The sequence below is a fragment of the Tachypleus tridentatus genome, chromosome 5, assembly GCF_004210375.1.
Source record: "Tachypleus tridentatus isolate NWPU-2018 chromosome 5, ASM421037v1, whole genome shotgun sequence".
Lineage (NCBI taxonomy): Eukaryota > Metazoa > Arthropoda > Merostomata > Xiphosura > Limulidae > Tachypleus > Tachypleus tridentatus.
This window is the reverse complement of record NC_134829.1, coordinates 30822927-30840231: the sequence shown is the minus strand read 5'-3', so window position 1 is coordinate 30840231 and position 17305 is coordinate 30822927. Positions and strand designations below refer to the sequence as shown.

At 33.0% G+C, this 17305-nt stretch overlaps 1 protein-coding gene across 1 annotated transcript in view; it reads right to left on the bottom strand.

Annotated features, from left to right (window-relative positions):
* Nucleotides 1–3750: 3750 nt before the first annotated feature.
* LOC143250842 (uncharacterized) overlaps nt 3751–17305 on the bottom strand; it is a 135744-nt gene continuing 122189 nt past the window's right edge. Inside the window, exons 24-25 of the mRNA XM_076501916.1 lie at nt 8449–8549; nt 3751–7158 (exon numbers count right to left, since the gene is read on the bottom strand). Of these exons, the coding sequence (XP_076358031.1) occupies nt 6989–7158; nt 8449–8549 (271 nt within the window). The 3' untranslated portion in view covers nt 3751–6988. The remainder of the gene's footprint in view (nt 7159–8448; nt 8550–17305) is intronic.

Below are 17305 nucleotides of genomic sequence, written 5' to 3'. Positions count from 1 at the left end.
CGGGATTATGGGTATATCAGTCCATCATGGGAGTTCGGGATTATGGGTATATCAGTCCATCATAGGAGTTCGGATACATATGGTCTTCTACAACACATACCGTATTTGAGGTTTGTATATGCATTAAAGAGATAGAAGTGGAAATATTAGGTGTGGAAGAGGGGTCTGTAACCTAACCCCTTGTTAGTATGTAAAACTGCGTTTAATTTTGACTGCTTTTTGTTAAAACACATTCCTAGTGTAAACCGAGTAGCAGGTGTATACGCTAATACGTATTATAATTTCAGCTAGCCTAAAACTGACTTAAATTACAACTTATAGATTTAGAAGTTAGGTAAATGTCGATATGTATCCAATTTATGATACTTTCCAACAAGATTGATACACACAGTTTCTTTTTTAATACAAATATAGTTCATTATATAAACAATAATACAACTTGCAGTAACGATTAATATAAATAATGATCTACGTACAAAAGTTTGACAGAGTTACAAACAATATGTTGTAATGTTCGAACTCTATAAACTTTTCTGGTCAAATAACTGAAGTTTTCTATTAATAAGCGTTAATGGCCTTTATAGCTTCCGACGTTCATGGTATACCAACTACAGTAAACCAATAATATATACTGTCTCTTGACGCGTCGCGTTGCTTACATTTATAGGTGTGAGGAGAATTTCTAGAAACTTCAGTTCGCACAACAGTATAAACAATACACCACCGTTTACGTACACAAATATATTGTTAATCCCTACGCTCAAGGATTTTCTACAAGTTTAGTGAACATGCAAGAATTTCGCAACAAAGGTTTAGGAGTATAAGGTATGTACATTTTTTAATATAAATTAAACTCGAACAAACATCGATAATAAAACAGATATGTGATAATAAATCCGTCACATCCTTCTTCTTGGAGAAGTAAAAATTGGCAACAGATCATTTTAAACTAAATAATGTATTGACAACAATACATTAAATATAGTAAATTATCAAATTTATACAACTTCAATAATCATGACACCATATAACACAATCAATACTAATAACCTTATGATAATAAAATTACATAGCACGTGAAAGTATGTCAGCACACATGTTATCAACCCATTTTACATGGACTATTTTCAAATTGTACTTTTGAATGATAAACTGCTATTTCACAGTCTTTCCTTTCTTCCTTCATTTGATTCAACGGGTTATGATCAGTGTTAATGACAATAGGTTGTTGAGATGCAGATTCATACACATTGAAATGTTCTTAAGCTAACACTAAAGTAACTGTTTTCTTTTCCACAGTGCAATAATTCTTTTGGTGACAGTTAAACTTTCTAGAAAGAATAAAAAACAAGGTATTCAATACCTTTGTTATCTGACTGTAACAGAATAGCACCAGCACCACAACCGCTGGCATGAACAGCTAATGCAAAAAGGCTTATCAAACTGAGATGTCATCAATAGATGGTAAGTGCACAATAAAAAGTTAACCTTTTAAAAAGGAAATTGACATGTTTCACACCACTTGAACTTTTGATGTTTCTTCAGTAGGTGTGTTAATGGTACAGTGATGCCACAAAAAGTTTTACAAAACTTCGTGTAATAAACTGCCATTCAGAAAATCCTCATCAAGTTTTTCTTGTTGGCAGAAGTTGAATAATTCACAATATAATCAACTTTGTCTTTAATGTCAAAAATATTCAGTTTGATGTTACATTCGTCTTTAATATTTCCAAATGTACAGGTGTCTTAGCCAAAGCAACTTTAATCAGTATTAGAACACTCATTGGCTAACATATTTTTGATGTATCTTTAAAGTGATAAGACTTCAACATATTATACGACACAGTCTGGTAGCTTTTCTATGATAAGGTGTGTTTGAACATTAACTTTCCAAACAACCTCATAAGGACAGTGATATATAATATCCTCGTGGATAACAATACAAAGAACATGTCACCAGAAGGTCTTCAGTCTTGTGGTCATAAACTTTTTCATTTTAACTTGGATGACTTCAGATTTTATCGACCAAATTTACAAGCGAGTAAGAGTCTGGACCAAAACTTGGAAATGTAATCCAGTAAGTACATTCCTTTTGGGTTATCTTCCAACCATTGTTCCTTCAGCAATTTCAAAGAGCCACATATTGAATGGCCAAATACCAATTCAAATTTGCTAAATCCTAATGACTCTTGAACCGATCAATGAAGAGCAAATAATAACAAATTAACTCTTTCATTCAAGTTTCTCGAAACAGTAAGTCTGCATCATAATTTTCTAGGTAAACTGAATCTTTCATGAGCGTATTGAAATTATGGATAGTATGCACCAGATTTGATCTGATCAGTACCGATGGATAGTATGCACCAGATTTGATCTGATCAGTACAGAGCTGATAAACAACTTGTCGAAACAACACTGACATAAAATTCGCTGATCAGACTGACATAAGTTACAAACATTTGTAAATATAAATTTAACTTAAACAAACATCGATATTACAATAGATACTTGACAGTAAATCCGTCACAACGGACGTACCACTGAGTGACAGGGTCTTAGAGAAAACCCACGCTTTTCAGAAAATTGCACAATATATAATATATAGGTACACATAAAACTCATACAATATTTTAAGATGATTAGTCTTAAGGAATCGAAAACAGTTTTAAATCTTTCCTGTAATGTTAAATTGAACATTAATTGATTTTAGCATCGATTGAGCTGCAACGTGAACAAACAACTTCCCGATAACAATGCACGACGTAAGACAATAAGACTTGGTTGCAAGAAACACTAGTAACAAACAAAACATTTGGGTACCATGCAGTTATCGTAGACAGTAAATATTCACTACTTCACAAAAACTGTAGTCGAGAAAACAGGGCCTATTTATAAAGTCTTATTGAAAATGACGTATGGGAAATGAAGGACAAGAAAGACACGACAACTGCAGTAAACTAACTAACATTTGACAAAATAAAGCGATCACTGAGTGCAGTTATGTAGAAAACGGTAATTTTCCTAACGTCGGTTTCTTTGAATTTCACGCAATTTTATACTATTTACTCTACGTGTCCCTATATTTACTCTACGTGTCCCTAATTTAGTAGTGAAAGATTAATGGGAAGGCAGTTACTTATCAACTCTCACAGCCAACTCTTGAGTTACTCCTCCACTAATGAATCGTGGGATTGACTACACTTTATAATACCCCCACGGGGTTGTTTGATAGGGATGCGAAACTGCAATCCTCAGAGTACGAGTTGAGTGCCGCAACTAACTGGTCATGCGGGGCCGTCCTAAAGTCGTCTTTAAATTAACTCATTGCTTATCATTCTAAGTTTTCTACTGGTGTTCTGTTCTCTCCAATTGTTAATAAGACCAAAGTCAGCAATGGTTTCCAAGAAGATTGTAAACAGTAAGTTTCACGTAAATGAATTTAAATTTTTTGTAGTCTTGTTACATTTAGTAACCTTATTTAACTTCTGAGAATGAGCTTCTTTGAAATCACACAATCTTACAGAACTTATTGTTATAGCATATGAATTTATGTAATAATGTTAAATATTTAGTGCTAAAAATTTCAGTAAATGTTTACTGATTAAAAACACCTATGTCAGCTTTACTGAGAGTGTAGAAATAAAAAACAGATGCAAACAACGTAAACTATAACATTTTATTATCACCATCATGAAAACATGAAGAAAACTGGACGACTAAATAAATTATATTTTATTATATAACTATTTTTTATTAACACAATTAGCATAAAGTTTAACACAACATTATATTATTATATTATGAAAAACAAACAAACAAAAAACAACTGAGTAGTCAAATTCAGTCCTCTCATATTTTATTAAAAGAAACACCCGTTGAAAGACAACACTAAAGTGGATTAATCTTAACAATTCTAGGACTGAAATGCACCTAGCTAATAATTATATTAATTGAAATATAAATTTTAAAAATACATATTTTAAGTGTTTTACATGTAAGATGTAGCATCAAATCAATTTAAGATTCTTTAGCTGATGAAACAAATATTTTATTTAACAAATCTCAACATCACAAATCGTTGTGAGTTTTTAATTTGTCATTTCAGAGTCGAATTAACTTGACATTTCTTGTGATTTCTGTTTAAGATAAGTCAGTAACTGGGTAAGTAACAACTTATACATGTCACATATAGCACTAACTGATTCATACATGCTACTAGTATTTATCATTTTTAAAAGTAATTTTTAACACACGTAAAATAACATTGAAATGTGGCGTAGATAGCAGCGTTGATTCGTGCTAATAAACATTAAAAAAACAAATAGCATTAGGATGTAAGTTATTTACAACGTACTAAACTTCGAAAGATAATCTCTCTTGACAATGTTGAAAAATGTTTGTATCAGGTCATCCCATACGTAACGTATAAAAATTTAATACAGAAAGTGCATCATCATTTCTGTCTTTGTAGAAGGTTTTAGTGACTAAAATATGTAGTAGGACGTGTATAAAAATATTCAGACAAATAAAAGAAACTAACCAAACTCCACTTTTTCAGATCATTAATCAGATAAACCCTTGTTAAGATGGATGTGTCTGAGGATCACATTAGACATATCATGTTTTATGATTTTAAACAGTGCAGCAGAAACTACACGAAACATTCAAGGTGTTTATGGTGCGGAGTCTCTCAATGAAAGAAAATGTCGAAGGTGGTTTCAGAAGTTCAGATCAGGTGACTACAGCTTAAGTGATGCGCCACGTTCAGGTCATCTTGTTGACTTAAGTGATGACTTGATGCTGGCTGCACTTAATAAGATTGTGCTGTAATAGTTGAAGAACTAGCGCAGAAGCTTGATTCAACCCATGCAACAGCTCGGAAAAGTGTCAAAACTTGGAAAGTGGGGCATCCATGATTTGAAAGAGGTCAACTTTAGAGCAAGAGTGGACATTTGCACATCTCTGCACTCTCGTGAAAGTAACTCACCCTGTTTGGAGAGGTTAGTGATTGGAGATGAAAAATGAATATATTATAAAAATGTTAAGCGCCGCAGACAATGGCTCAGTGCAGGTAGACTGGCTAAAGTACAGCCCAAAATGGACCTCAACCCTAGGAAAGTCTTGTTAAGCGTTTGGTGGGATGTTGTTGCTGTGATCCACTTTGAGTTGCTGCCACTCAATGTAACGATTACATCAGACTTCTACTGTCAATAGTTAAAGCGCTTGAAAGCTGCACTGAAAGTAAAGAGACCTGTTTTGATCAATCGTAAAGGTGTTGTGTTACACCAGGATAATGCACGGTCCCATACACAAAGGATCACATCTTCAAAGACTGAAGAGCTAGACTGGGAAAAACTTCCACATCCTCCTTATTCTCCAGACCTTGTCCCATCTGATTATCATATATTCTGAAGTTTGCAGAACTATCATGATGGAAAGGAGTTTGGAAAACATGAAGATGTGAACACTACCCTCTCTGCATTCTTTCCCTCCAAACCCCAAGAAGCTTGTGAATCATTGGCAGGAAGTAATTAATAATAATGGAACATACATTGTTGATTATATAACAGTAAAAACGTTTGAAATCCTTTCTCTTTTCTGAACCTAAAATCGGACATTACGTAAGGGATAACCTGATACTTAGACTATTTATAAATGTTATGTTTTTACTTCGTTATTCTAAATTTTTAAAACAGAGAATTATTATTTAGCAGAGAAGATATTTTTTCCAGGTTTTTCTTATAAAAAATCTAAAGTCTTATATTGGTGAAAAAAAAACGGAACAAAAAACATTTCTAATGAACAAGGTTTAGAAAACGTTAAATAATAAACACTCACCCTTTTCTCTACTGCTGTATGAACAGTTTATTTTATGATTGTTCACTTTAAAACTTCAAGAAAGTAATTATTTCACAAGTTTTGCTTTTAAAGATTACCATTGAAATGAAGAAAAGAGACAGGTTAAGAAACATATTTTTCAATGAAAAAAGTTGGACATATTATGTTAATCACAAATTCAGTAATTTTACAGGATAAGGCCTAACAAAACTCGTAAAGCTTCACCAATAACCTATCACGTTGATCACTGGCTGTTACCTTAATCTTAACTATCAACGAGTGGAAAATAAGAGGTTGAAATATTTCTAATATGGTTACTGGAGAAATATAAGTTTGATGATGTTTTATTTTACATCTGTTCAATAATCTTTGGCTTCAATACCATGTAACTGAGTATTTCCCATTAATTCTTTCTTGATGTGTACGTTTGTTTTTTCGTTTTTGAATTTCGCACAAAGCTGCTCGAGGGCTATCTGTGCTAGCCGTATGTATGTATGTATATATAAGTGCGTGTGGATATACAAACACATAATGTCTCTCTCTAGAACACTACTCTGATACATACACGTGAAATAATACATAATTTGTGTTTTAATCTTGAAGAACATAATGTTATTCACGTGAATTTCTAGTTTTGTACCACCACGAAACAAAAGTATTCCCTTCAAACTACCGAAAATTTACCCAGTTTCACTACCTACAAGAATATCGTTCTATTTATTTGTATTTTATTGTGTATTTAAAAATAGATAATATATCTGGCACTGGAAGAGTTGTTTATAAGTAAATGTGGCAGTAGAAAGAAAACTAATTAAACTTAAAAAAACAAGAAAAATAACTGATCAACGTTGCTGTTGTTACACAAGAAAACAGTCGTTTCTTTTATCGTTTCTACGACAGTTAACACATCTAAAACCAATTACAAATCTAGTGGAGAAATGACGTATTATACTGCGAGGAAACTATTGACAATAAAATTGCGAAAAACATTTACTGTATACACAGTTGCACGTTCACTACATATATTTGGATGAAACAATAATTTGGTTTCGTATTTCAATGAAACGCTGGTTGTTGCTTCCTCTAAGTAAGAGAAATACAAGTGTTTATTTATAAATATTATTTTCTCTGTCGGTATGTGCTTGTAAAATCATTTCAAAATGTATTCACAATTCAAAATATTGCTACCTTCTCCAACTTCCATCAAATTCACCGATTTAACTGTGTGAGGAAGAATAATTTGTCCAATACACCCACTAAAAGGGTGGGTAAATCGACCACCGGTTTCTTCAGCAATATCTTGTTCTCTAGGAAATCCTCCTAAAGACGTAAGGAAAACAAAGTTAATGATTTTTATTACGTTCAGAATTTATACGTTAAAACTTGTCCATACTTTTATACATTGAAAGTCTTAGCAGATAAAGAAAACACTAACAAAATTATAACTCTTCTTGAAACTATGCTATCCAGCTGGATAGTTCTTTTGATAAACCAACATGTTGAATAACGTGCCTACTACTTTGACTAATGATCTTCTGTTAATCTTACGTAGAAACTGAATCATCTGTGTAGTTACATAATAAAATTTAAAGGATATTTAAATTCACAATATTATTGTATACCACATGAGAAAATCACTATTATAACACAATACCAGTCAACCCGTCCAGTCTATCGGGCATGAGATATGGTTTAAAATACCGACAATCAATTATTCTGCTTACATATATAAACAAACATTTAGTAAAGATAACTTTAAATCTTCACTATTCGTGTTATTTTGCTTGTTATGGATTATGGTCACCATGAACACCAATTAATCTGCATGCTTAAAATCTGAGATCTAATAGGATCACTAGATATTCTTGACCATCATCTAAAAGTATTATTTGTGATTTCTAGAGTCACCGAAAGTGAAACCTTTCTCTCAAACTTATCTCGTGTACACATGATGTAATTGACGTTCTGTGGGTGTGTACATAAATCGACGATCAATTTCCTTTACCCAGAGAATAAATCAACAAATTTAATATAGTTGGAACAGGCGTTATCATTAATCAACTGTGATACTGAAATTAGAGCGAAATACATAAACACATGATAAAGGTTCATTGGATATGGTTCTTATAATAATGTTCCTTTGGTTGAAAATCATAGCAACATTGCAATCTAAAGATTTCATTTCAAATACTTAAAGACGGTTAAATATGTTGGATTTTATTTAACAATGTTTGAAATATTGATGTGAACCAGCTTGTAACCACCAGTTGTGATCGACTGATATTCATTTGTCTGGTAGTTTTCCTTCGAGAAAACATCAATTTAAATTATGAGTCACCTTAAAGTTACAATTAAGACAAGACTGTGTTGCGCAACTATATAATTTATATAGAGTAAAGGCTGAATGACCAGTCATTCGTGCAACAGAACGACTGGTGGATTCCTAGTATAAATATATGAATATAAAGCAAAATGTTGAGACTGATGACTCGCTTAAGTATTACTAAGAGTTATTTTGCTTAATTATAGTTATAATACTTTACATTATGATTATTCTTTATTAGTGTTTTAGTATCTAAACTCTTTATTTCAAATTTATGATATACAGACCGTAATAGTAATGACCATGAGTATTTAGTTCCACGAAATCCCCTCTGACGTGACTGAAGAATTGCATCCTGTCAACTGAAAGCGTTAGAGTTTGTCTTCTTCTGCATAAAAGGAAGTTTAATGAGTTCAAACAAAATAGATATACAAAGGTTATAACAACACGGGAAGGTACTGTTACAATTCATAGTTGAAAATTTAGAATATAGTTTATCTGTAACCATTAATTCACATATTATAAGCCATGTTGATATAAACGATGGAAGTTAAATGGAAGTTTTTCTTTACACAACTTTAATTAATAGATAGAAATGTGAAATTCTAATATCAGTTTTTTTTACAGTAAGATAATACTTAGGTTTGTTGTCTAATATTTGTGGACAGAATAATTATCATATTTTTCAAACATTTCTCTAACTGCATCAGTAACTTATGAAATGTTTCTTGAGATTTTGAGTTTCTCTAACTACAGCAGTAACCTAAATGTTCTTAATATTTTGAGTTTCTCCAACTGCAGCAGTAACTTAAATGTTTCTTAAGATTTTGAGTTTCTCTAACTGCAGCAGTAACTTAAATGTTTCTTGAGATTTTGAGTTTCTCTAACTGCAACAATAACTTAAATGTTTCTTGAGATTTTGAGTTTCTCTAACTGCAACAGTAACTTAAATGTTTCTTAAGATTTTGAGTTTCTCTAATTGCAACAGTAACTTAAATGTTATAAGATTTTGAGTTTCTCTAACTGCAACAGTAACTTAAATGTTTCTTAAGATTTTGAGTTTCTCTAATTGCAACAGTAACTTAAATGTTCTTAAGATTTTGAGTTTCTCTAACTGCAACAGTAACTTAAATGTTTCTTGAGACTTTGAGTTTCTATAACTGCAGCAGTAACTTAAATGTTTCTTGAGACTTTGAGTTTCTCTAACTGCAGCAGTAACTTAAATGTTTCTTAAGATTTTGAGTTTCTCTAACTGCAGCAGTAACTTAAATGTTTCTTAAGATTTTCAGTTTCTCTAACTGCAGCAGTAACTTAAATGTTCTTAAGATTTTGAATTTCTCTAACTGCAACAGTAACTTAAATGTTTCTTAAGATTTTGAGTTTCTCTAACTGCAACAATAACTTAAATGTTTCTTGAGATTTTGAGTTTCTCTAACTGCAACAGTAACTTAAATGTTTCTTAAGATTTTGAGTTTCTCTAATTGCAACAGTAACTTAAATGTTCTTAAGATTTTGAGTTTCTCTAACTGCAACAGTAACTTAAATGTTTCTTGAGACTTTGAGTTTCTATAACTGCAGCAGTAACTTAAATGTTCTTGAGACTTTGAGTTTCTCTAACTGCAGCAGTAACTTAAATGTTTCTTAAGATTTTGAGTCTCTCTAACTGCAGCAGTAACTTAAATGTTTCTTAAGATTTTGAGTTTCTCTAACTGCAGCAGTAACTTAAATGTTCTTAAGATTTTGAATTTCTCTAACTGCAACAGTAACTTAAATGTTTCTTAAGATTTTAAGTTTCTCTAACTGCAGCAGCAACTTACATGTTTCTTGAGACTTTGAGTTTCTATAACTGCAGCAGTAACTTAAATGTTTCTTGAGACTTTGAGTTTCTCTAACTGCAGCAGTAACTTAAATGTTTCTTAAGATTTTGAGTTTCTCTAACTGCAGCAGTAACTTAAATGTTTCTTGAGATTTTAGTTTCTCTAACTGCAACAGCAACTTAAATGTTTCTTGAGATTTTGAGTTTCTCTAACTGCAACAATAACTTAAATGTTTCTTAAGATTTTGAGTTTCTCTAACTGCAACAGTAACTTAAATGTTTCTTGAGATTTTGAGTTTCTCTAACTGCAACAGTAACTTAAATGTTTCTTAAGATTTTGAGTTTCTCTAACTGCAGCAGTAACTTAAATGTTTCTTGAGATTTTAGTTTCTCTAACTGCAACAGCAACTTAAATGTTTCTTGAGATTTTGAGTTTCTCTAACTGCAACAATAACTTAAATGTTTCTTAAGATTTTGAGTTTCTCTAACTGCAACAGTAACTTAAATGTTTCTTGAGATTTTGAGTTTCTCTAACTGCAACAGTAACTTAAATGTTTCTTAAGATTTTGAGTTTCTCTAACTGCAGCAGTAACTTAAATGTTTCTTGAGATTTTGAGTTTCTCTAACTGCAACAGTAACTTAAATGTTTCTTAAGATTTTGAGTTTCTCTAACTGCAACAATAACTTAAATGTTTCTTGAGATTTTGAGTTTCTCTAACTGCAACAGTAACTTAAATGTTTCTTAAGATTTTGAGTTTCTCTAATTGCAACAGTAACTTAAATGTTCTTAAGATTTTGAGTTTCTCTAACTGCAACAGTAACTTAAATGTTTCTTGAGACTTTGAGTTTCTATAACTGCAGCAGTAACTTAAATGTTTCTTGAGACTTTGAGTTTCTCTAACTGCAGCAGTAACTTAAATGTTTCTTAAGATTTTGAGTTTCTCTAACTGCAGCAGTAACTTAAATGTTTCTTGAGATTTTGAGTTTCTCTAACTGCAACAGTAACTTAAATGTTTCTTAAGATTTTGAGTTTCTCTAACTGCAACAATAACTTAAATGTTTCTTGAGATTTTGAGTTTCTCTAACTGCAACAGTAACTTAAATGTTTCTTAAGATTTTGAGTTTCTTTAATTGCAACAGTAACTTAAATGTTCTTAAGATTTTGAGTTTCTCTAACTGCAACAGTAACTTAAATGTTTCTTGAGACTTTGAGTTTCTATAACTGCAGCAGTAACTTAAATGTTTCTTGAGACTTTGAGTTTCTCTAACTGCAGCAGTAACTTAAATGTTTCTTAAGATTTTGAGTTTCTCTAACTGCAGCAGTAACTTAAATGTTTCTTGAGATTTTGAGTTTCTCTAACTGCAACAGTAACTTAAATGTTTCTTAAGATTTTGAGTTTCTCTAACTGCAACAATAACTTAAATGTTTCTTGAGATTTTGAGTTTCTCTAACTGCAACAGTAACTTAAATGTTTCTTAAGATTTTGAGTTTCTCTAATTGCAACAGTAACTTAAATGTTCTTAAGATTTTGAGTTTCTCTAACTGCAACAGTAACTTAAATGTTTCTTGAGACTTTGAGTTTCTCTTACTGCAGCAGTAACTTAAATGTTTCTTGAGACTTTGAGTTTCTCTAACTGCAGCAGCAACTTAAATGTTTCTTGAGACTTTGAGTTTCTCTAACTGCAGCAGTAACTTAAATGTTTCTTAAGATTTTGAGTTTCTCTAACTGCAGCAGTAACTTAAATGTTTCTTGAGATTTTAGTTTCTCTAACTGCAACAGCAACTTAAATGTTTCTTGAGATTTTGAGTTTCTCTAACTGCAACAATAACTTAAATGTTTCTTAAGATTTTGCGTTTCTCTAACTGCAACAGTAACTTAAATGTTCTTAAGATTTTGAGTTTCTCTAACTGCAACAGTAACTTAAATGTTTCTTAAGATTTTCAGTTTCTCTAACTGCAACAGTAACTTAAATGTTTCTTAAGATTTTGAGTTTCTCTAACTGCAACAGTAACTTAAATGTTTCTTAAGATTTTGAGTTGATTGATAACATCGTCCACTTCCTCAAGATCTTCCTATAAAGTCAACTTGCTTATCCATTAATGAATTGTACTTAATTTCAGTTTGTAAATGTGTACTTAGTTCACAACATAGCACAATACCTCATGATACACTTTGTTGACTTATCACCACAAACAAATTACTCTCTCGTTACATATGTATTATAATATAACACAGTTAATAAACTATGTTACAGTTTGTTTGTTTTTTTGTAGCATCTATTTTCACGTACAACCACTTAATCCGTTTACTGGCATGCAAATAAATATACATCACCTTGCAAAATACGTTTACTCCACGTGTGCATATAAAGAGGTACATCTGCACTTGGCAAAGTGCCATACATAAACTGCTCTTAGGAACATAACGTTTTATTCCAACAATAGAAGATTCAGAAAGGTAACCAATGCTGGATTACAACAACTTATGCACTAAATTTAAAATTAGAAACAGGAACAATGTTAAAATGCACAGTTTTTTCGTGTTTTTTTTTAAATCTGGTCAACAGTCTGATATTATGTTACGTGTTATAATTATTTCGGACGAGTCTCCGATTTATTATGTTACGTACGTTACATATTACTATTTCAAGTAACCAGGAATTTCAATTTTAAAGTTAATTAAATGTTAATTGTTTGTTTTGAATTTCGCGCAAAGCTACACGAGAGCTATCTGCGCTAGCCGTTTCTAATTTAGCAGTGTAAGACTAGAGGTGAGGCAGTCAGTCATCACAAATAACCGCCAGCTCTTTGGCTACTCTTTAAACAACGATCGTCACATTATAACGCCCTCACGGCTGAAAGTGCGAGCAGGTTTTGTGCGACCGGGATTCGAACCCACGACCCTTGGTTTACGAGTCGAACGCCTTAACCCACCTGGCCATGCTAGGCCTTAAATGTTAATAAGTAATAAATTTATGGCATTTGCGAACGTGACGGATACATGCAAGTTTCTTTTCTAACCCAAATATATTTTAGTATACAAAGAAGAATCTAATTCATAATAACGGTTATTAATAATAGTTATTAAAAATGATGATTTACGTACAACAGTTTTACAAACTTGCATTTGTACATCTCTGTAACATATAAAGTGCACACCAGGATTAAATTAATGTAGAAAGTACTTATGTAGTTATTCTTCAAATGTTAATTATATTCTATTGAAAATAGGGTTCAATATTTAATAAGATGCAAACATCTTTTGTAATGTCAAGCTGGGGGCATAGCATCAACGGACGACACATGAATGAGAATTTTCATTTCTATGTACATGAATGTGCATATATTTTCCTGGTTTTTAGTTCCAGCCACTAACCTTATGCAAAATAATATCATTAACAGGTTCTCAGGTGCAGCTGATGTTTGATAGTAATATATCATATACAGAAATAAGACACATTTATCATTGTATTACTTATAAAGTATAAGGGTCATTAGCTTTTTCAAAGCTGATGTAAGAAAGAGACAATGATATAGAGAGGTGTCTAGCAAATACCAACTTAAGGTAACCTGCACGTGTCTGGTGCATCCAGACCACTGGAGCACGTGATGCCTCTAAGGACCAATCTCAGTGTCAAGTAACAGAGATTTCTATAGAACTTCAGTTACACTATCATCCAGAATACAACAATCCAGACACTGGTTAGAAGATTGATAGTTAGTGAAATGAAGCAGGACATTCCTGTTAGAAATGCCAATAAAGGTGGCACCCTGGAGTCAAAACCACGAACTAAGGGTGGTGAACCTCTCTAAGTGAAAACTTTCTCATGAATCATAAAGAATCATGAGGTCAAGCAGGGTTAAAGGATGGGTTGTTTGTAACAACCTGCAACTCAGTTACTCTGATCTAGAAAATTCATCATCCTGTGACATCAGGTAGGTTTGGGAGAGAGAAACAAGAATATTACGGTTTTCTGAGTTTTTATCTTACTACTTACGTTTAAATTATCATGATAGTAGCACCTTTCTTAGTTTTCATAAAAGTGGATGTGAACAGTAATTGGAATAAGTGTGTCATTAAGTTTTTCAGTCCTCAGAAATGGCTTTATTGGATAAACCAGTGATGTAATACCTTTATCAGAAATGTAAGTTTCTCATAAACACTGATGCCAGTGATACTGGAATCATAGCCACATTGTCACAGTAGCAAAATGGTGTGGAGCCCATGATCGTATACATGGGGCATACACTCACAGTTCCTAAATACAGATACTGTATGACAAAGAAAGAACTGTATAATGTGGTCGCGTTTGTGAAGCACTTTGTCATTATTGGTATGATAGACCAAGATTCATAGAAGTGATTAATAAATTTTAATAATCCAAGGCAGAAGACTGTGAATCGGATAATAACATTGCAAAAAATATGACTGTCATAATACATCATTCAGGCTTGCGACACAGATAGGTTATCTAACCACACAGCGACGCCATGCCAATTTGTGGAAAATTCTGACACTGAACACTGGGAGTTAAAATCACGCATGTGTTGGCCATAATAATTATAAACCCTAAGATCGATGGTTCTAGAGAAGAATGAATGCCAAAACCAACACTTCAGGTACTTCAAGAAGAACATTTGAAAGTTACATATCGAATACGTACACTGCTCATTGCATATCAATGTTACATTTATCCAATACTAGCCACCAAGAAGTGGTTCTCCATCTGTGTTGTAGCTACCGACTCTGATGTATGAAATTCTCCAGATTTTGCATGAAACAAAATTGGAGGACACCAGGGTATAAGACGTACATGTACTAATATTTAATAACAGTTTTTCTCGTCATGATTCAGTAACAATGTGAACACTGCACAGTGTGTGTGCTACCCAAAGTAAAAAATTGTCTGAACAAAGTAAATTCCAGTAAAAAAATAGTGGTTCTCCTCTGTAGAAAGTAGCCCTGGACATCACTAGTTTACTCCTGCAGATCTCCAAGGACAACAACAACTCGTGGCTATTGATTATTTCACGAAGTGAGCAAAGTCCTATTTTTGATACACTAATTCAGACCATCGCAAAGGAATTAGTAGAGATATGGATGGCACAGTTCTGAGAAAATACACAGACCAAGGGACCACCTGTTCATCAAGGTGTTAAGTATATTGAAGACTTGTACTTCATATTTCAACCTCAGACTGATTGTTTGGTAGGGAGGGTAGGGTAGCCTATAAAGCAAATGTCTGTGAAGTTTATTGGACCCACTATAACCGATTGGAATAAACACTTTCCATGTGTGATGTAGAATATAAAGCAGAAAACAGGGATAAACAAGTGGGTTCACCCAAGTTGTTGATGTTTAGGTACGACATGATCTGACTCACTACAACCGATTGGAATAAACACTTTCCATGTGTGATGTAGAATATAAAGCAAAAAACAGGGATAAACAGGTGGGTTCACCCAAGTTGTTAATGTTTAGGTACGACATGATCTGACTCACTACAGCCGATTGGAATAAACACTTTCCATGTGTGATGTAGAATATAAAGCAGAAAACAGGGATAAACAAGTGGGTTCACCCAAGTTGTTAATGTTTAGGTACGACATGATCTGACTCACTACAGCCGATTGGAATAAACACTTTCCATGTGTGATGTAGAATATAAAGCAGAAAACAGGGATAAACAAGTGGGTTCACCCAAGTTGTTAATGTTTAGGTACGACATGATCTGACTCACTACAGCCGATTGAAATAAACACTTTCCATGTGTGATGTAGAATATAAAGCAGAAAACAGGGATAAACAGGTGGGTTCACCCAAGTTGCTGATGTTTAGATATGACATGATCTACGGACTCCCACCAAGAGGTGAGATCTCATAGTATCTCAAGAGGATGTGGAGTGTTTGAAATCAGTGATGCCCAACAACAAGTTTAAAGGATAGAAATTTTGAAAGGTGGCTCAACAGACAAAACAATGCTGTGATTGAATGGAAAAGGAATTAATATTCTAAAATGGTGATTGGATAAGGTTGTGGTATGTGCTACTCGTAAGGAAACAATATGGATAAGGCTGGGCTGGTCCATATTCCAGTGAAAATACGAAGTCAGTGGAAGTGAGATACAAGAAATAGCTCATGAACACGTTGATAAGCTGCAACCATGAGTCGTACACAAGCCTTTGGTGTAGTGGTTGGACCAGGAGTCTGAAGAAGAGACTGACAAGTCTGAGGAAACTGATCATCTGATAAGGATAAACCTGCGATTTCTTATAATTTCCCCAAAATGGGTCTAAGGCTGCCTAGAGAGTTCACTGGTTTTAACTACTCACACCATTATACAATAGTGTGTTGTTTGCTAGTCATATAGTAGGCACTAAAATAAAGTCACATAAGAAACACTTAAAGTTTCATTTTGTACTATCTTGACATCATTAAAACGTGCGCATGTCATGAATCATGAGACAGGATTTCACAATCTGTAGGTTATAATACAAAATGATATATGAATATCAAACCAAGAAATAAAAATATTTGTTACTCTTGAAATAGAATACTTTTTGGGGTCCTGTGAGAGTACATTTAATAGGTGTAATGGTGTTATTCATTAACAACTAATAACATCATTCATTTTTTCGAAAACTCCCGCAGTGATACAGAGGTATGTCTGTGGATTGAAACCGCTAGAAACCGGGTTTTGATAACAGTGGTGAGCAGAGCACTTTGGGTTTAATTCCAAATCAATCAAGTTTTTAAGAAAATGTTGCAGAAATAATATTGAACATGTAACACATTTACTGTTGTACATTTATATCAGTATCTACTTTTGTTTTAGTATAATTTTCTTTTTTGCACATGATGTATATTCTTAACTGTGTATTGTGCAAGTCTCGCCTGTTCTAAAAATTTGTAGAAGATTATTGATCGTAAGAATCAACAATGTATTAAGTGTGTATGTAATACTAGTGATTGACAGTATCATTGTCAAGCGAATTTTGGTGAACAATCTAGACGCTCGCGTGAGAAGCCCCCCGCTAGTACAGCGGTAAGTCTACGAATTTACAACGTTAAAATCAGAGGTTCGATTTCCCTCGTTGGGCTCAGCAGATAGCCCGATGTGGGTTTTTAATTAGAAAACACACACACACTTGGTCAGCTGTAGCCAGTGTACTATAATTGTGATTAATGCCTATTAATCTGGAAATTAGAGAATTTGACCAAGTACGTTAAGAGATTTCGAAAATTACAAACCGCACGTCTTCAGTAAGAAGTGAGATTGCAAGGGTGTGAGAATAACCAAGAAAAGATGGCGTTAACTTAAGCAAG